General features: G+C 43.4%; 1 protein-coding gene across 2 annotated transcripts in view; it reads right to left on the reverse strand.

Moving 5' to 3' along the window:
* Positions 1-530: 530 nt before the first annotated feature.
* The window catches only part of ANKK1 (ankyrin repeat and kinase domain containing 1), a 45,950-nt gene continuing 25,167 nt past the window's right edge, over positions 531-21,313 (reverse strand). For both annotated transcript variants that reach the window (XM_033918457.1, XM_033918458.1), the window contains exons 3-8: positions 18,554-18,705; positions 17,166-17,215; positions 11,337-11,492; positions 8,199-8,332; positions 6,409-6,451; positions 531-2,546 (exon numbers count right to left, since the gene is read on the reverse strand). In XM_033918457.1, coding sequence (XP_033774348.1) covers positions 1,219-2,546; positions 6,409-6,451; positions 8,199-8,332; positions 11,337-11,492; positions 17,166-17,215; positions 18,554-18,705 — 1,863 coding nt within the window. In that variant the 3' untranslated portion in view covers positions 531-1,218. The remainder of the gene's footprint in view (positions 2,547-6,408; positions 6,452-8,198; positions 8,333-11,336; positions 11,493-17,165; positions 17,216-18,553; positions 18,706-21,313) is intronic.

Below are 21,313 nucleotides of genomic sequence, written 5' to 3' on the forward strand. Positions count from 1 at the left end.
TTCATGTGTTGTCCCAGAATAATGGGTCTCCATGCCCAACTTGGGTGCCAGCATTTATACCAGGTTTCAGCAGATGTAATATGGCATCCAAAGTTAGGGTGCTATTCAAGAAAATTCTATAGAATCAAGCTTGGTGTTGATCTTTTCCGGTGCCATTTATATAATCTGGCCGTTAATATGCACAAATGGATTGTATGCGCACATTAAATCAATTTTGCCTGCAATAAATATTGTAAGGCACAGTAAAGGAAGTGAGTGCATGCTGACAGATGCATTTTCCTATTTGGTACTGCTATCAACACAGAAACACAGACTATGGTCACAGTGGCATAGCCAGGGCGAGCAGCATCCGGGGCAGTGGTACCCCCCTGCCCTCTTCCCCGCTCCCCCTGCCGTGCACATGCGCCCCCTTCCCCGGACCTTTTTAACTTCAGCGCCAGCAGCCATCAACATGCTGCCTGCGTCAGCTTTGGCATTCCATTTGACTTCACTTCCTAGGCGCGGGTCCCAGAAATGACATCAGAGAGAGCGTCGAAGCCGACACGGGCAGTAAGTTGGTGGCTGCTTGCGCCTAAGTTAAAAAGGTACAGGGGAACAGAAGGGGTAAGCATGCGGCAGGGGAAGGAGTGGAAGGGGAGTGTGGAGAGGAAGATGGCACCCGGGGCGGCCCCCCCCTCGTCCTCCCTTTACTAAGCCATGGTATGGTCACAAATGAAGAGCACAAAGTTTATCTATTCGGACTGGGTATTAGGGGATGGTTATTTAAATAGCTTAAAGATTCTGTACACAAAACTCCTATTAAAATTAGGGACCAAAGGCATTAAACAATTTTGGAAAAAAAAGGCACTCCATGATGGAACATATGCTCAGGTTTTCATGTCACAAAATGCCAAAAGCACATCTCTCTCTTCTGGCAAATTGTTTGAATTTCATTTACATGATACCCTCTCAAAGTTAACATACAAGTCCATATCCATTTTTAGAGGTCGCATCTGATACATGTGCCTGGGCCTGCTCCTGCTGTCTGTGGTGATATGAAGCAGTCACTACAATGGACCTTAATGCAGAAAAGACGTTTTGTAATTTTGTAGGCTGGACTCCATACAATGTAGAACTATCTGGCTCCATGACAATCCAGAAAAGTTAAATATGGAGTATACCTTCCTTGATTAGTCACTTGAAATGGGCCATGGATGCGTATTAAGTGCTAAGACAGCTTTATAAAGAATCATGGCCTGGTGTTGAAAGTTCTCCTTCCTCCTCTGAACTACTGAATGACAAATTATTGCCTTCTAACAAGCTTATAATATTGGTCTTTTGATTCTTAATTGCTAACTGAAGGGGAGTGCAGCCACACGTGTCCTGAACATCAAGTCTGGCATTGGCCCGAAGAAGTGTCTTTATGACAGATGAATTACTGTTCAAAACTGCCAGGTGTAAGGGTGTCCATCCAGACTTGTTTATGGCATTGACATCCGCCTTGTGCTCAATGAGATTAATGATGCTACAAAAGCAGCCTCGCTGAACAGCAAGATGCAAAGGGGTCCACCCTGATGCTTCAGGAATGTTGGGGTCTGCCTGAGCACTTAGGAGCTGGGACACTACCATCTCGCCACAGTATCGGGTCGACACATGAAGAGGAGTCCAATCCATATCACCTTTAGCATTCATATTTGCATAGTTGTGTTTTAGCAACTTAATGATTTCTTCATGTCCTTTGTACACAGCAAGGTGAAGAGGTGTCCAGCCTTGAGATGTCTTTAGGTTGACGTTGGCCTGATGTTTAATCAGGTGCTTGCAAATTAAGTTGTTGCCTTTGAGAGCTGCCATGTGCAATGGGCTATAATAATTCTGATCACAGCAGGTAACAGTAGCTCCCATTTTTACCAGCTGATGGACGACTCTGAAATAACCTCGGCTAGCTGCAATGTGTAACGGAGTCCTACCATTTTTCTGCCTGCTATCCAGGTTTGCTCCTTGACTGATCAGAAGTTTCACAAGACTGTAATGATTAAAGTAAGATGCCACATGAAGGGGTGTTTTTCCATTGTTCTCCTGGGAGTTTGGATCACTATGGCGAGTGAGAAGAACACGAACCACATTTTCAAAGCCGTTTTGGGAAGCCAGATGAAGGGGTGTCCATCCATCTTGCTCTCGGGCATCAACATCAGCTTGGTGATCTAGGAGAAGTCTCACAATTCGATCGTCTCCAATCTGAGCTGCAAAATGGAGAGGGGACCAGTTGTCCTCATCCGGAAGGTTCACAGAAGCGCCATGCTCAATTAGAATGGAGCAGATTTCTAGAAACTTGTTCTGTACAGCCAAAGCAAGAGGTGTATGCCCACTGACTATCTGACTATTCACATTTGCTCCCTGCATCAAAACAAGCTTCACTTTCTCCACATTGCCCTGAGCCACGATGAAATGCAGCAAAGTTAAATTATTCTCATATACTTCAGAGACTCTTTGTTGTATAATAAGGCTTTCGAAGCTGTCCACATCACTGCCTTGTGATCGCAAAAACTCCTTCAGTGTGTCTTCAATTTCTAGAAAATACAAGGCACAAAAACAATCACTTTGTGGTATGTCTACTAATGCATGCTAATAAATGGTCTTAGCACGTGCCAAGCCCAGTTCTAACACACCCAACTGATAGCAGTTAGGCATGCAAATACAGGTATTCTATAACATTGTGCCTAATATTTTAGAACTGTCCCTGACCCAGACGTGCCCCTCCCATGGTCATTTCCCCTTTGTTGTTGCCTGCTCTGAAATTTAGGTATGCATGTTATAAAATAGGGCAGATCCACATATAACTCCTAATAACTGCCAATTAAGTGTTGGTTAATGGCAATAATTATTATCACCTCCAGTAATTAGCAAATTAGTTTTTGCACAGATTTGTGATCCAAAGCCAAAATTACAGGCCCAACTTGGATGACCTATACAGAATCCAGGGAATAAATGTCTTAACAGCAACGTGATTGTGTCAAGAAAACACTAAAGAAGCAGCTTTCAAAAGCACAAGAGGGCAATTGTATATTGCGCACAAGTACTTCTGCCAGTCATAGTGCTATTGTAAATGCTTGCAAGTAGTTTGGAAAAATATGTATATAAATATGTATATAAGTGTGCTTCCAACCAGGCTCCGCCCAAACTTCTTCTCATGTCAACGCCCACTTGCAAATTACACCCCATGAAAGATTGGCAGAAACTTACAAAATAACACAAACTATTGTCATTTATGTAAGCGTTCACATACAACAACAAGCAGCAAAAAGGAACAATAAAAGTTATTAATACCTTTCTAGAATGGCGCTCAGAATCCAAAGATGGAATAAGAAAGCTCAGCGTGGGGAAGTAGGAGGTAGAAGCAGTAAACTGTAAATGTGTGTTGCAAGTGTTGAGCCATTGCAAAAATGAATGAAAAGCCTCAAAAGTGTTTGTCCATACCAAAAAAATGTCATCTATGTAGCGTTTCCAAACATAGATATCAGTGTAGTAACTGGAGGTGTAAATATGTGTTTCTTCAACAGTCACCCCTGCTGGGTTGAATCGTGAAGTAGAATGGTGGGCGTTTCTTCACAGATGATAGACTGCTCCACACATCATAAGTACTGGGTGCTCAGCTGAGCACTGACGTCATAGAACACGGGATTTTTTTCCCCTTTGAATTAGGTACCCAGCTGACAGAGTCGTGAGTTTCTGTTTAAACTTTCTTCTGTACGATTTTGTATCACTCTTGTTTTTTATTCAAGGAGGACTTACATTTTGAGGTCGCACACAGCACAGCGGGTTCTCTGAGGAAGCCAGTTTGGCGAAACGCGTCAGAACCCCGCCAGACTATCGCTGCAGAGACATTGAAGTTAAGTCTTTTGCTTACACCATTTTTTGTATTTATAAGACATTGGACATTACTTTCACTTTATGGAGATTTAAGAATTACTTATTACTTTATGAAGTTATTTCAATTACCTTTTCTATCAAACAAGATGGTGCAATGATAGATTCAGTGAAAGTCTCTGTAGGGGTTTTTCCCCACGCTGAGCTTTCTTATTCCTTCTTTGGATTCTGAGTGCCATTCTAGAAAGGTATTAATAACTTTTATTGTTCCTTTTTGCTGCTTGTTGTTATATTCACCTTGGAACAATATCCAGTTTAACCATTCACCCAGTTGTTGATATTAGTGTTCACATACACACATAAATAACTAGAATACTGGCATTTAGCTATGTATTTTCTTTTCTAAATCTAAGTGGCTCCTTATAGAATTGCCCCTCAAGTGCCCAAAGTTTGACTGACTAACTTAAGTTGGTTTCTACCGAATCTGTAAAGTGTCTTAAACATGTGGAGGGGCATAATCGAAAGGGACGTCTAAGTCCATTTATGTCCATCTCGCAAGTCATCCAATGTTAAAAAGAGCCTAAGACACATTTTCGAAAGATACGTCCAACTTTTTTTGACTTTCGAAAATCGTCTAATTATACGTCCTGCCGATCTGATCGTCCAAGCCACTAAATCATCTATCTTTATACCACATTTCCATCCAACTTTCCGTCCAAGTCCAAAACGCCTAGAACAAGCCCTGTTGGACGTGGGAGGGGTCTGCAAAGTGATGGACTGCACACCCAGACATGCCACCTAAATAGTGGGGTACCTTACAGGGCACTGCTATGAACTTCACAAAAAGGGTGCCATGGCTTCTCCTCACTACAGCTCCCTTATAGGTGATGGGGAGCCCCCCAAACCACCTCCAGAATCCCCTAGACCCACTTATCTACCTCCCCAATAGCCCTTATGGCTGCAGGAGCCACTTATATACCAGTACAAAAGGGTTTTCGGGGTGTATAGGGGAGTGCACATGTTTCAATATCAATGCAGTTATTACAGGGGCTTATGAGCATGGGTTCTCCTCTCTATGAGTCCCTAACCCACCCCCAAGATGACTTAAGCTGCCTCCGGGCTGGATGACTAGGCGTTCCTATGCCAGGCGGCCAGGTGATGATGGTCTGGAGGCTGAAATTTAAAGTTGTGAATAAAATTTTTATGGGGGTGGTAGGAGGTTGGTGATCATTGGGGTAGTTTGCAGTGCTTATCTGGTGAGTTTAGGTGGGTTTTTGTGACTTAGACCATGTTTTACATGGTCTAAGTCACAACGTCCAAGTTCCGTCTAGGCTCTGTTGTTAAACTTTCGGTTATACATGCTGTACGACTAAGTCTAAGCCAGCCCACGTTCCTTGACACGCCTCTTGAAATGCCCCGTTTAGCTTTGGACGTTGAGCGGCACTATGAAGGCCTAGGTCATTTTTAAATACGTCCAAAACCCGGTTTTATTATCGGCGCTTGGACGTTTTTGAGAAATGTTCGTCCAAGTGCTGACTCAGGCTGGTTTTTGGACATTTTTCTCTTTCAATTATGAGCTCCTTAGAAAACTACACACAGACATCTAAAGCTAGCCAGGTAAGACTTCTGAAAGAAGAGTTCTCCACTCATTCTCCCAATCCGGCCAACCTTTCCTCCTTCCTTGTACCATCCAAAGAAATTCATTTCAAAACCCCAAACTCCCTTCCATGGGTCCAGCAGCTTTACAGACAATGTTATCCACCTATCTCCAAGGGGCTATTTTCCTGATGGATCCAAATGCCGGGAGGGAGGGAAGGAGATCAGGACTTTTAGAAGTATTTCTTTGGATAGTACCAGGTAGGAAAGATGAACACTGTAAATTTGTAGGGTATTTTTTTAAGATGCCAAATGGAAGGGAGGAAGATTGAGGCTGCTAGGGGGAAGGTTCTTCATTGTTCCTGATGTTGGATTATTAGGACCACACAGATCTAAACCTGGCTGACTAACTCTTGTCAGTTTCCACCCTAGAGCCAGTCACTGGAATGTTGCATCATGGATGTCATTACCCTGCCCCACACTCAAGCTAAATATGGAATCTATTCCTAATGGGAATTTTTTTTCCTTCAGAGCCAGTTACTATAATGCTGGATCCTTGGAGTCATTTTGAGTAAAGCAGATAAGTCCTCTTCCCTTCCCCTCCTTAACTGCTCCCTGGGCTTACCCATTTTTGGGCCACCTAAAATTTAGCCTCTCTGTTATGACAAATTTTTAAAAGCATTGAACTATTTGACTACCGTAAGTCCTTACTTATATACCCCAAAAAGTAGATCCAACAGACCAATGAATATAAAACCAAAAATAGGTATTGACTGGTCTTTGTTGGATCCACTCTTTTGGGTATGTAGGAATATAATTTATGCATTATAGATCTTCCTCTTTTTTGAGTTTTGTAAGCCCTTATTTGGCCAATTGCTGGCCTTTGAAAACTGACCCCTAAGAGACAAATACAACTGTAGCAAGAATTGGGGGGGGGGGGGGGGTGTTATCGGTTTTGCAGGCACTCACCATTGCTGGTTGTTTCACAGAAGTTTAATGGGTTTTCTACACTCTTTAGAACAAAACACAGCAGACAGAGAGAGAGAGAGAAATATTACATTACAGCATAATTGCAGAAATAATGTTATTGCAGAAAAGCCTATATCTCTATATAAAACACAGTGGTCTCAAAATCATGGCCCGGGGGCCACATGCGGCCCACCAGGTACTATTTTGAGGCCCTCGGTATGTTTATCATAATCACAAAAGTAAAATAAAACAGTTTCTTGATCATATGTCTCTTTAACTATAAATTACAATATTATTATTAAGACTTAGCTAAAAGGAAAGCTTCATAAACTATAGAGTTTTACCTCATGTAAAATTGTCATTTCTTTAATAAGACATTAACGATTTGAGGCCCTCCAAGTACCTACAAATCCAAAATGTGGCCCTGCACATTTAAACCCCCCCCCCCCCCACCGCAGCGCGATAAAAGGACCCCCTGGACTTTCAGTGAATCCAGGAAAGAGGAGAAATTTTACAAAAAATGGAACTCCACTCTCAACCATTTAAGAGAAGCTTCCTCCTTAAAGTCCTTCAAATCCAACATAAAAGCTTTTATGTTTTAAGATGCCTTTGGGCTTTAACCGTCCTTGTAAGGACAAGTTTTCCCTTTTCCCGTTTTTCAAAGAATTTGATTCTCCTTTTTTACTTAAAATAATTTATGTTTCCTCTACCTAGGGCTCCTTTTACTAAGCCGCGTTAGCGTTTTTAGCGCACGCAGCATTTTAGCGCGTGCTAAAGCTACGCTACGCGGCTAGAACTAATGCCAGCTCAATGCTGGCGTTAAGGTCTAGTGCGGGCGGCAATTTAGCGCGTGCTATTCTGCGCGTTAAAGCCCTAGCGCAGCTTAGTAAAAGAAGCCCCTACTGTAATTTCCTTTTTTTTCCTATCGATAATGTAGTTCTACACTAATTCCTTTGGTTAAGTAATTTTATTTTATCCTGATATTAGTCTGTTCATTTTATGTTATGTTTTTTAGCCTTGTAATCGCTTTTTATTGCTTTGTAAACTGCTAAGAAGTTTCGATTTGGCGGTATAACTTGGTAAACATGGGAGGAACATGGGAGGAAGATTATTTTTTACAGCCAGTCTAGCCAGGAGTCAAAAGGAAAACAGGCCCATCATGTGCTGGTATTTTGAAAACCTACAATGCTCAGACAACCTAGGTTTACCTTAAACTATCTCCTCACACACTGCAAAGAGAATGCAAAGTGAGAATGTCAATGTAATAAAATGAAATCTCTTTGTTTCGCTTGCCAGCAATGTGTATCTCGCATGGGGGGGGCGACTGTCACTTTATTTTAACACAGATATCCGTGCCACAGGCAACTTTCTTTCACTGTAAAAGAGATAATATTTTCATAAAGGTTAGGTGAAATGTCTATAATGTGCTGAAGCAAACCTATCCTGCAGATAGGCCTTGAGAGCTGAGTCTTAGTTATTTTTTTATGAAATACATATGATTAGATTTCACACTGAGTCTGGATTTTTCTGCGTTGCCTCTGTGTTGTTAAAAGTATAATTTTGTGTACTTAACCAGTCCAGTGATTTAATTGAATACCCTAGCGTGCTTTATGATTTCGACGAGTTGATTGCTCAAAAATTTAATGACTAATGCTGTTTGCGTTTTGGCAGATATGCCTGTTTGCAATCATAAAAAGCCAAACATTTCCCTTTGCCGTCCCAAATCACAGAAAATAGAAAGCTATGCAAATATAAAACAGCACAAGACGAGACCTGTCGGGCCTCCTCACCTGCGTACTGCTGGCAGCTGAGATCCTGCTGGATTTCCTGTTGAAGGGCTCGTGCTCATTTTCCCTGACTCCCAAAGCCTCTGACATAGGACTTTTTAATAAATACAGCAACATGTCGGTTTCAGTGGTTATGTCTGCCACATGAAGACAGGACAAAGACAGAATCAGGCAGGGAACTCTTTATCAGTCTGGAAGGGTCTCCTTAGACTGAGATACATAAGCCTCCCAGATTGAATCAGAAACAATAGAGTTGGAGGGAACAGTGATAGCAGCGGTCAGGACAAACACAGAGGAGTTTTGGTTATGAGGAAGATCAACTGGGATCTATGATAGTGAAAGACTAAGGAACCAGGCAGGCCATCCCATTCTGTCTCTCTTTGACCTCTTCTGGACAAGTTATATCTGTTACCCAGGGAAATAACATTTTTGAATTTACCATACATCACAGGGGAGCCATCCAAATATGTGAACTTTCCTCTGACGTCCGCTACGTTTGAAGCTTCTGGAGCTAAAGGAAAAGCTTTGACCTCCAGACTCCTGCTGGAATAGTTCATCGATTGTCTACCCTCTACTTTGCAGAAAACCCCATTGTCCCCCAGGTCCCCGGTGCATTCCAGGATACACTGGGGCGGGGAAGGCCCATTTTGGAAGAGCACCCATGGTGCTCTCATGGCCACATTCCCTTTTCAGTTGCACACTAAAACAGTGGTTCCCAACCCTGTCCTGGAGGACCACCAGGCCAATCGGGTTTTCAGGATAGCCCTAATGCAGTGGTAGGGAACTCCGGTTGGGTTTTCAGGATTTCCCCAGAGGTAGGGAATGCCAGTCGGGTTTTCAGGATTTCCCCAATGAATATGCATTGAAATCAGTGCATGCAAATAGATCTCATGCATATTCATTGGGGAAATCCTGAAAACCCGACTGGAATACGGCTCTCGAGGACCGGAGTTCCCTACCCCTGCCCTAATGAATATGCATGGAACAGATTTCCATGCCTGTCACCTCCATTATATGTAAATCTCTCTCATGCATATTCATTAGGGCTAGCCTGAAAACCCGATTGGCCTAGTGGTCCTCAAGGACAGGGTTGAGAACCACTGCACTAAAAGACTTGCATGTATATCTTTATAGACTGGTGCTTAGTAAAATGCATGTGTAAATCCAGATTCTGGCCAATACCAATAATTTATTGTTAGCACCCAATTATTGGTGCTAATTGGCTCATTACTCAATTGTACATGCAAAATTGGGCATGTGCCAAAATTTGCATGTGCAATTTTGAGTGCCATACACAGAATCTGAAGATATGTGTGCCTGCTCAGTAAGGCCCTGTTTCTATAAATGGCGTCTAACTCCTAGGCGTTGTTTAGCGCTGCTGTCTATCAGTCGCTAGGCGCCATTTATAGAATCATGCCTTGCAGTGCCTAAGTATTCTTAGGCACCAGTAGGCACTGAGTACTTAGGCGCATTGCCATTTAGGCCAGGGTGTTCTTGGCATGAGTGCACCTAAGTCAATCAATGCCCAAACTCTGCCCCAAATCTGCCCCCAACCATGCCTACTTGCCGGTAGGTGCAGGTAGTTGCCTTGATGTAGATGCCTACCTCAAAGTGGTAGGTGCCTACCGAATTAGGTGACTACCAGCAAATCATTTTAAAATTGTTTTTAATGACACTTTCAATTATTAGTGCTGATTAAGCCAATTAAAAAAATTAAGGACTCCTTTTACTAAACCGCTGAAGAGCTTCTTACAGCAGGTAGGCGAGGTAAATGCTCCGATGCTCATTCAATTCCTAAGTGCATCAGAGCATTTAACTCACCAGTCCATGTTAAGAAGCTCTTCATTCTAGGCTAAACCGGTTTTGGGGAGTGCTGCCGGTTTAGCTGATGGGGGATTCCCCTGCTAGGATCAGCTGAACCAGCACAGAGATCCGATTCTTTTCTCCCTCCCTCCCCAACACATTCGGCAGAAGGCATGCCCATTACTATCTGTCGTCAAACCCCGACACCCCACTTCAAAACGCTGTACTACCCGAACGCCTGGCACTCTGCTCTGACATTCCCCAAATTCCCAGCACCCCACCCTGACATTAACCACATACCTTCAATGGCAATCTGGTGGGAAAAATGCCTACTCCCTCTTGCTGGCAGGCCTACCTTCATAATGGTAGCCTTCTCCTTCCTGGTGCATCCTGGGATGGACCGGGGAGGAGCCTAAGGCTCTCACTGGCCCAGGTACCTAAGACCCCTCCTATGGGAGGGGCCTTAGGTGCCTAGGCCAATCAGGGCCCCTAGGTCCCTCCCTACACTGGAAGGGGCCTAAAGGGCCCTGATTGGCCTAGGCACCTAAGGCCTCTCCAATAGGAGGGATCTTAGGTGCCTGTGCCAATCAGAGTCTTAGGCCCCTCCCCGGTTCAGGGGCAGGGCTACAGGCAGAAAGAGAGGTGGGGAAACAGAAGCTGACCTGAGTGATTGATTGTCAGTTAGTGGATAGAGCTACAGCCAGCCAGAAGGCATCATTCAGAGGCAGAAGGGGGCAGGGATACAGGCAACAAGAGAGGTGGGAACAGCAGAGGTTGACCTGAGCGATTGGCAATTAGTGGGCAGAGCTACAGTGAGCCAGATGGCACCAGAAGCAGTAGGAGCAGGGCTACAGGCAGAAAGAGAGGTGGGGCAACAGACAGCCTGAGTGATTGATTGACAGTTAGTTGGCGGAGCTACAGCCAGCCAGAAGGCATCATTCAGAGGCAGCAGGGCTATAGGCAGCAAGAGAGGTGGAGGTAGCAGAGGTTGACATGTACTAATCAGAAGCAGGGGGGAGAGAGGATGGTGCCCAGTACAAAGGCAAAATTGTCTCACTGGATCTTTGTGTGTGTTGCTGGTTCCCTTGTTCTTTCAGCAGTATTGACTACTGCTACCTGAATAAATAGCTTTGAATACTGGACTGAACATTCTTTACCCAGATCTCTCCCACAAGAACATTCAGAGGTTGTCAGTATAACCACATTCCTCTTCTGACCTTTTTTTCTCTTTTCCTTTTTAAATCAGCTCCTTTGCCTGGGTGTTTTGACTTGATTTCCCTGAATACTGCAATAAGCACATGACTCCTTAGCTAGCTGTAGACTAGTTAAAGCTCCTACCTTGAAACCGTGGCCTCTTCTTTGGGTCTTGGCTCCAACACCTTTGCATCAAGTCAATCATCTGATGGCATTCTGTAGGTCGCTCTTCACTAATGACATCTAGCAAGGGTCGGTTGCCTGCTGCTACTTTTATTATGATGGACATCATGCTGGCACCTTGTTAAAAGATAGGAAACAGAGAGTAGGGTTAAATGGTCAATATTCTCAATGGAAAAGGTTAAATAATGGGGTTCTTCAGGGGTCTGTGCTGGGACCGCTGCTTTTTGACATATTGATCAATGATCTAGAGATGGAAATAACTATTGTTTATTTAGTTATTTGATTAAACGCTTTATCGATTCTACAAAGCGTTGTACTGAGTAAAAAATTTTTCCTTTAGACAAACAATATTACAGTTAATACATACTTTCTAAAAACTACAAGGCGAACAATAATACATGCAAAGTTATTGTGGACGAACGAACAAAAGACACACAAGGTGAAGAGGGAGGAAATACAATAGCTATAGTAAATAGAAGAAACATTAATGGTAAGTACAAAAGGGCAGGGAGTTTAAAAAAAACAAAAAAACTAAAATAAGACATCAGTTAAAATCAACCTTGAAATAAAATAAAACTTCAGTTAAAAGCATCTTTAAAAAGGAAGCATTTTAAGTTGCTTTTGAATGTTTTTAAATTATTTTCCATTTTTAAATAAAGCGGAAGAGAGTTCCAAATCGTTGAGGCTGTTACAGAAAAAATGTTAGTACGGCGTGTGCCAATTATTTTTAATGAAGGGATATTAAGATTAAATTGGGATATGGATCTCAAAGATCTTGGTGGGTCGTAAGGGATCAATAATCTGTCGATAAAAGCTGGAGAATTAGTTTGCATGGTTTTGAATGTCAAAAGTGCTATTTTATAAGTTACCCTATTTAAAATTGGCAACCAGTGGGCATCTTTTAGCAGAGGGGTAACATGATCGTACTTTGATGCTCTTGAAATTAACTTAATGGACGTATTTTGAATTAACTGCAAACGTTTCAAGTCCTTATGATATATTCCTTTTAAAAGTGAATTACAATAGTCTATTTTTGAGATTACGAGTGAATGAATCAGAACGTTAAGGGAACTGGTGTCAAGAAGAGGGGCCAGTGATCGAATCATTCTTAGTTTGTAAAAGCAGTTTTTAACCAAGGCGCTTATCTGTGGACGGAAAGTAAGCCTACTGTCTATAAGGACCCCTAAAATTTTTATAATTGTAGTTGGTGTAAGTGGGTGTTATCGATAATAACTGGGGAGATTAGTTGCGCCCCCTCTTTTCCAGGGAATAGGAGAGTATTAGATTTTGAAATGCTTAATGAGAGCTTATTAGAATTTAACCAGTCATGAACTATGCTGAGTTTATGGTTGATTGACTGAATCTCAGATTGGTCAGTTGATTCGATGGGGTGCAATAGTTGGAGATCGTCAGCGTAAGCATATACTGTGAACCCTATCGATTGGCAGAGAGTCAGGAGAGGGGACAGGTAGATATTAAATAATAAAGGCAATAAAATAGAACCTTGAGGAATACCAAAGTTTGAATGAAAAGGTTTTGATTTTGAATTATTAAATTGAACTGTCACAGCTCGCTCAGAAAAGTATGATTGGAACCATTCAAGGGCGTGGTCTGCCACACCTATAGAAAGAAGACGATTTAATAAAAGGTGATGGTCGATAGTGTCAAATGCTGCAGCGAGATCTAATGAAATTAGAAGAACAGATTTGTGATGATCAAGATAATAATTTATGGATGTAGTGAGACCGAGTAGTGAGTACTCTGTGGAATGGTTTATGCGAAAACCGGTTTGATTTGGGTGAAGAACGTGTGTTTTATCAACATAATCGGCTAGTTGTTGAAATACAATTTTTTCAGTTAATTTACATAAAAAGGGAGGTTTGCTATTGGTCTGTAATTGGAACAGTTGTCCAGATTATTTTTTGGATCTTTGATAATTGGAAATATAATGGAATGTTTCCAATCAGGAGGGATTTTGGCTGTGGACAGACTAGTGTGAATAATTTGAAGTAAATATGGTCCAAAAACAGTAAAATGGCGTTTCAGAAAAAATGGAGGGATAGGTTCTAATTTGGAGCCTTTAATGTTAATGCAGTGTAGAATGTTTTCTAAAGCTTTCAGAGTTGGAAGGAGAAAATTAGATAAAGTAGTATGAAATGTCTGTGAACTAGCTTAAGTTTTTTGATGGCCACCTGCAGCTCCTCGCCTGTAATGGGGCCATTAAGATCAGCGCGTTGGACATCATTTAAACTAGGGAGAGAAATGCCCTGAAAGAAATGGTCACTAGCGGCCGCATCGTAGGGTTGAGCGGCATAAAGGTCGGAGTAAAAGTTCACAAATTGCTGTGTAATAGCTTGATGTAGTTCCCTGTTTGTCTTTGATAGCAGTTATAGTGTGTCGCACTTTATGAGGTCGCACCAAATTGGCTAACAGCCGCCCCGTTTTATCACCCCACCGGTGTAGTTTATATTTATAGCAATAAATGTTACGGCTAGCTCGCTGATCTAAAAGAAGATTAATTTTAGATTTAAGAGTACTCATGGCTTTTCTGGTTTCATCATCAAGTCGAGAAATATGAAGAGTCCTATAAGCAGCAAGATCTCTGGACAAAGAAAGAAGTTCACTATCACGTCGTTTTTTCAAGGAGGCAGAGTAGGCCAGAATATGTCCCCGCATGACCGCCTTAGCAGCTTCCCAATAGATAACGGGGCCTGCATCCTCCACAGAGTTGGTGTGAACAAATTCATCTCATTTCTTCTGGAAAAATTCACGGAACGAAGCGTCAGTGAAGAGGTGGGGAGACATACGCCAAACTCGACCCACTGCCGGAGAGCCAAACTGTAAGGTAAGGCCTAAAAGAGCATGATCAGAAATCAGCGGCGCAGAAATGCTGGCATCCGTGAGATAAGGGAAGAACGAAGCAGAGATAAGGATATAATCAATGCGCGAATAAGTCGAGTGGGGGTGGGAGTAAAAAGAAAAATCGTATTCATTAAGATGCAGAGTACGCCAAGAGTCCAGCAGACCCAGTTCCTTCATGAGGAAGTGCACACCTTTAGTGAAGTGTCCCTTCGGAGCCGGTTTAGCAGGTTTATGATCCCATTGGGGGTGAGCTACAAAGTTGAAATCCCCACCCAAAATGAGCGGTTGGGGCATAAGTGGAGCCAGGTGGCCCACCAATGACACAAAAAATGCAGGGTTATAGAGGTTTGGGGCATAGATATTACATAGTACTAAAGGTTTGCCCCATAGTTCCCCAACCAGGATAATGTACCGGCCATGAGGGTCAGCAATTTGGCTATGAATATGGAAGGGTATGTTTTTGTGGATAAGGATAGCCACCCCACATTTCCTAGCTGTATAAGAAGCATGGTATACCTGCCCCACCCAATCCCGGCGAAGCTTACTATGTTCAATGGGCGTCAGATGTGTCTCCTGTAAGTAGGCAATGTCAGGGTGTTCTCTTTTAAGATAGGCTAATAGTTTCGTACGTTTAATAGGGGAATGGATCCCATCCACATTTAGGGATTTCACTTTCAGTAAAGGCATAGCAGATAAAGAGCACAGAGTAAGGAAAAACAGATATGGAGTGAACAAATAGACCAGAGGAGGACATCCCAGCTATATCCCTCCCTGGAAAACATACACAGCATCATAAGAGAAAATGCAAACAGTAAAATACCCCAACAAGCCTCATCATTCCGGCAGAGAAAACAATCATACAACCCCAAGCATACCATCACATACAAACTAAACATGTTTATCACCCCCTTCCCCTCCCTCCCCTCCCCCACATACCCCAATCCCAAACAGAGCATGGGAAATCCCTTGCTAAACCCCAACCCTTAGTGTCCCCAACCATGTAGCCCCAGGCCGCACCAAAGCGGACAGTGCATCGACCCCAGAGCTGCCAGATTTCGGCAAGACCAGGGCCTCCACAGAGGTAGGGTGCAAAGCAAACAAAGCCGATGGTGATATCTGCAACATGATTAGCTTCCCAAAGTCCACTAAGACAAATTCTAGAAGAGAGAATAACGCACTGTATAAAATATAATATAACCTTCATTTAACATGTGGAACCAGAAAAGTGCAGTACACTGCACAGTGTAGCCCCTGGTGAACAAGGCTCGTGGAGAGACAAAGAAACATGCTGAACACTGAATAAGAGTACTTTCAATGCCCTACGTCTGAGATGTCCACCATACAGAGCTGGAAGCATCCACCAGAGGTCCTGTAGAGGTGGAAGATTCAGGGGCTCCAGTCCAAGATCACTGTCCCACAGACCCCCACGACCACTGCGACGAAGTGGGGTAGCTGTTGCTGGAAAGCAGGCTAGGTGGAAAGCAAACGTAGAAGTCTTAAAGATAGGTGGGCAACTGCCATCGGGGAAAGTGCAGCCGCCTCAGGCCCCTAAGGCATCCATCCAGCCGACCCCGCAACCGGCACAATGAAGGGCAAGTGGCAATCGTGGCTTGCAAAGCCACCTTCCCGCTATCAACAAAGACAGAAAAAACAAAAATCGGGAAGGCATCATGGTGGCTCTCGAAAGGACTTGTGCCAGGCCGACTCAGGAAGGGTGCTGAGCCCCCTGCAGTGTAGCCGGTATAGATTTAATAAACCCCTCCAGCTCTTCAGGTGTGCTGTAGAAAGCAGTAGAATTATTATAGGTCACTCTTGCCCTTGCAGGGTACAGTAAGGAAAAGCGGATGTTACGTTTAAACAACTCACTGCAGTGGGGCGCCATGGCTCGTCGCTTCGAGGAGACTTGAGGCGAGAAGTCCTGGAAGATAAGCACCTTACGACCCTCCAGGAGCAGGTTAAGATCTCGTCCCTTGCGGTATTGGGCCAGTACACGCTCCTTCAGAGCGTAACTAAGAAAACGGGCGATGACCGGCCGGGGTTGGGAATCGTCGTCTCGGCGGGAGCCCAATCTATGAGCCCTCTCGATGGAAAATGGCGCCAGCCGGTCAGGCATAGCAAGAGCCTTGGGCAGCCACTCCTCCAGCCATGTGCGCAGATCGACATCCCTGATGGAGGTGGGTATCCCCACAAACCGCAAATTCTTGCGCCGTCCTCTGTTCTCCATATCTTCAAGACGTTCCCCCGTGGTTGCATTCGCTGATTCAAGCGTGCGAAGGCGCTCTTCAATATTGGCCATGACGTCCTCCTGCTGGGCTACCCTGTCCTCGACGCTCTGGAGCCGGCCGGCTTGTGAGTCCAAACTTTCTTTGATACCTTCCATGAAGGTATGAATTGTAGCAAGCTTGTCCTCCATTACTAGGGTCAGCGAACGCGTAAGATCTTGAACCGCCGCTGCCTCCAAGGTAAAGACCGGCACCTCGTGGTGTTCCGCCATCTTGCCATCCTGTCCCCTCTGCTTGTCTCTCGCGGTTCGAGCCGATTTCGCTGCCATCAAACCTGCCCAGCCCAAGGAAACTCAACGGGGCAGTAGCAACACAGCGAGGCCGTTCAGGGTCGCAAGGTTAGGCGGTGCGCCGTTCAGTTAAAAGCAGATTTTTTGAGCGTGATATGTCGGCGCGGCCCAGAGCTACACAGAGGCACGTCCGTTCACCCTCCCGGCATCACGTGCCCCTCAATTTCTATTTTTTTAATTATTATTTCTTCATTTTCACATCAAAGAACAGAAACTTTGATAAAGGAAATTAAATATACATCTTAAAGGAAATATTACCAATAAGGGGGAAAAAAAAGGGTGAAAACACTCTAATTTAATTTCTAATCCACTCCAAAACCAGTGTAAACAATCCCACATGAAAATCATATACTCACTTGAATATGGCTTCTTCTGGGTTAAAATCTCCCAAATTACAATCCCAAAGCTGCCAACATAAATACACAGCATTGTTTATTAATGCCACAAAGATAGTTTGGAAATCTTTACAAGTAAAAAAAATACCAATGTTTTTTTAATTCTTGCCTCTGTTCAGTAAAAATAGAGATAGTCACCAAGGTGATAGCTTCTCTTGAGCCCAGTTTTTTTCTGGATTGGCAGATCTATAAAACCTAATTTTGCATGGAGCATACAGGTGGGAAATGGGATGTCCAAGGCAGGATATTCACCCTTCCTATATACTTTACAAAAGACTCTGCTAAATGCAGAATCTTTCATAAAATACATATTGATGTGCATGAATGCACTTGCAAATGTTATGTTGTTGGAAGACCAGGCGTATTCTGCTCCTTTTTGGATCTTATGCTGTTGGAATTACCATTTCAGTAAGAAACACATTTTAGTTCAATCATCTTTATTGAAATATTTGAAATACAGAACAGTAGGGTAACAATGAACACATTTTAAAAAGAGCGACATCACTGGAGATTTTGAATGTATAAATGCCAGCATCGATTTTTTACCTATGCAGAAGCGGCTCAACTATTCAAATTAAGAGCAGTACTCTCAGGGCCTTCAGGGGGTTGGGTGAATCACCTGAAGGCCCGGACTGCACATCACTGGTACCTGTGGTGTGAAAACAATGATAAATTTGTTTTTTTATACCATCAAAGAATTCCTGGTTATCTGGAAAGTAAACACCTAAATTTACATCTATAAACACCTAAGTAGAGTCAGCCCAAAACTAATATCTTTGGACTTGGTACAGCCAAAACCAAATCTGGGGCCAAAATGGCTGCTTGATTTTGGCTGAAACCAAATCTGGTCCCGGTCCCGGTCCCATCCCTCCCATCTGACCAAAATAAGGTCCTCTACCAGACACCCCCACCAGCAAACCCCATCTGGGTCCCAACTGGGCCTACCTTTTCATTGGTTGGGTTGTGGGCACAGGAGTCTTAATACTATCGCTGGAAATCCTGACAACCCATTTTAAAGGAGTAGCCTAGTTGGATCATTCCTGTGCCCACTACTCCACCAATGAATAGGTAAGCCTAGAAGGGGACCTGCAGCCAGGGGTGTGTCTCGGAGGGGGCCACCAGCAAGTGTGTACAGGGGAGGGACTGCTGCCAGTGGGTGGATCAGAGTGGGGGCAGTACAATATTTTCATTTGCATCTGAAAATGCACAGGTTTTTTCAGCTAAAATGAGACAATATCAAACATGGATTTTGGCCGGTTTCAAGCAGTGAAGCCAAGGCTGAAACCAAAATTCTGTTGGCCTGTACACCTAAGAATTGAAGCCAGCCTTAATCATAATATAGTCCTTACCTATACACATCATGTTTTGTGCTGGGAATCCTAGTGCTTTGCAGAAACATTTCAGGGGGAATGTAGCTCAAGGTGCCCCTAATGGCCGACCATTCTATATATTCCATCTGCGAGGACTGCTCCATCCATTTGGACAATCCAAAGTCAGAAATCTGAAACAGGAGTAAAAGAGAGCACAGATTACATCTCAGTACTTTTTAAATTAATTCCTGTTTTTGCACGGCCAGCCACTTTGCCACATCATTGTACCAGTTGCAATGGGGAAAGGAAGCAAGTTCAAAAAAAATTGATGACCTGGCACAAAATCACCACTGCACCGTATATTCTCCCTTCAACTTCATCATGGGGTCTTCTTGTGTAAAGGGTCCTCAGACTTCTGGCTTGCTTGCCCTAACCCGGAATATTAACCCTGGAGTTGACCCTGAAATCTGTTGTTAATGTCACTTGGTCATACACTTTGAAATCATTCTTGTGCATTTACGGAGACAGTAGTCAGTATAATTCAATGCTATTATATGAGGAGCTATGCATTCCAAAGATTACTGCTACATTTTATTTTTGCCCTGCTTCTCTTCTTCTACAAATCCTCATGCCTAAGCCTCTCCTGGGACATCTGCTGTGCTTTGAACAGCCATATACGCCAGTACTGTAACTAAGCATTTTAGCATGCCATTCTGTCAATCAAATTTTCACCATCTTCCCTCTCCCCTGCTTGTGCATAAGAACAAACATAAGAACATAAGAAGTTGCCCCCGCTGAGTCAGACCAGAGGTCCATCTTGCTCAGCGGTCCGCTCCCGCGGCGGCCCATCAGGCCTAGTGCCTGAACAGTGATCCCTGATTAATTTTATAATTTACCTCTAATCCCATCCCTATAATCTACCTCTACTCTTATCTGTACCCCTCAATCCCTTTGTCTTCCAAGTACCTATCCAAAGCTTCTTTGAACCCCTGTAGTGTGCTCCTGTTTATCACATCCTCCGGTAGCGCGTTCCATGTATCCACCACCCTCTGTGTGAAAAAGAACTTCCTAGCGTTTGTTCTAAACTTCTCCCCTTTCAATTTCTCTGAGTGCCCCCTTGTACTTGTTGATCTCCTTAATTTGAAAAATCTGTCCCTGTCTATTTTTGCTATGCATACACCACTCTCTGATCCTCTAAGCCTCACCTACGAAATCCTTTTGTTCCTTGAGTCTCCAAACCACCTCACTCCCACATTGGTACTTGAACTCCCAAACCTCCCCACTTCACCAATGGTCCTTGAAGACTGATCCCCACCCCCTCACTCCAACTTCTTCCTCAATGGGACCAATCCTATGTATTGTCCATACTCCAACTTCTCCTTAATGGGGCCAAATGCAGCCTCCTGTTTGTCCTCTGTGTGTTCACTGGCATCACACAGACAGAAAGCGATGAGCTAAAGCTTTACTAGATGAAAGTGTCAGCAATAATTGTGCCTTCCACTGCCAAGCTTAGAAAGAACATGCACAGTTTTGGGTGGATCCTTCTGCCCTGGTGCCAACACACCCCAAGGACTTGCACCCTGCCTGACTGCCTTGCTTTCCCTGTCCTCATTTTGGCTTTAGTGTACACAGACATGTAGCGGGCATACTTCCCCATATTCCATCTATGGCGCCTTTGCAAGTAAATTGGCCAATGAGCAATAACTGGACACTGACAACCAATTATTAAAATTATTTGGCACCAATTTGGATATGTGTATGCATCTGGCTGCTCACAGAAAGCTGGATTTGTTAACATTAACAAAATATTGTCAGGATTAAGTAAAATTATTTCCCTTATTTTTATCAGTTTATGAGGTAGGGAAGGGAGTATTTTATTATTACATGTATCATACAATAATGGAGTATATGGTTGGGAGGGATGGGAGAGGGGTAGGGATAAGAATTTATGTAATGTACCAATGATTGTTTATAAGTGATGTATTTATTGTTACTGTGAATGAAAATATTTAACACTTAATGTAATTTTTGAAAATGAATAAAGAATTTTTTTAAAAAAACAATGTTACGAATTCGGCAAGAAAAAAAAAAAAAAAAAAAGCTGGGATGCTTTTCATTTCCTGTTTTGTGAGAGGGATTTGCAGATCGCCTTATCTAGGATTACCAGACATTCAGATTTACTCGGACATGGCCTCTTTTTAGAGGACTCTCTGGGTGTCTGAACGGCTTTTCAAATCCCGGCACTTTGTCTGGGTTTTGAAAAGCTTCCAGCTAGGGACCATGTCAGGAGGTCATCTGCGCAGATGCAACATGGTGACCTCATACGCATGTATGCATGCATGTGACATCATTGCATCACATCTACGCATGTGCAGATGCCCTCCCGATGCAGATCCATGCACAATAATAATAATAATAACTTTATTTTTGTATACCGCCATACCCAGAAGAGTTCTAGGCGGTTCACATCAATTAAACAGAGTTACAAGCGGTTCAATACCAAATTGTTCAAAGTTGAGAACAACGAAGTAGAAGTAGGGGAGAGTAGGTCGAGGGGGTAGTTCAGTAGGGGGGGAGAGGTGTTGGTAGATAAAGAAGGGGCATTAAGGGTCTGGTCTTGGAAGAGGTGGGTTTTGAGTGATTTTCTAAAGCCGAGATAGTTGGGGGCCTTGAGGACCATTTGGGCTAGCCATGGGTTTAGCTTGGTGGCCTGGAAGGCGAAGGTTTTGTCAAGGAATTTTTTTGAGTGACATAGTTTTAGGGAGGGTAAAGCGAAAAGTTGAATTCTGCGGATGTTCT

Source organism: Geotrypetes seraphini, chromosome 13 (assembly GCF_902459505.1).
Source record: "Geotrypetes seraphini chromosome 13, aGeoSer1.1, whole genome shotgun sequence".
NCBI lineage: Eukaryota > Metazoa > Chordata > Amphibia > Gymnophiona > Dermophiidae > Geotrypetes > Geotrypetes seraphini.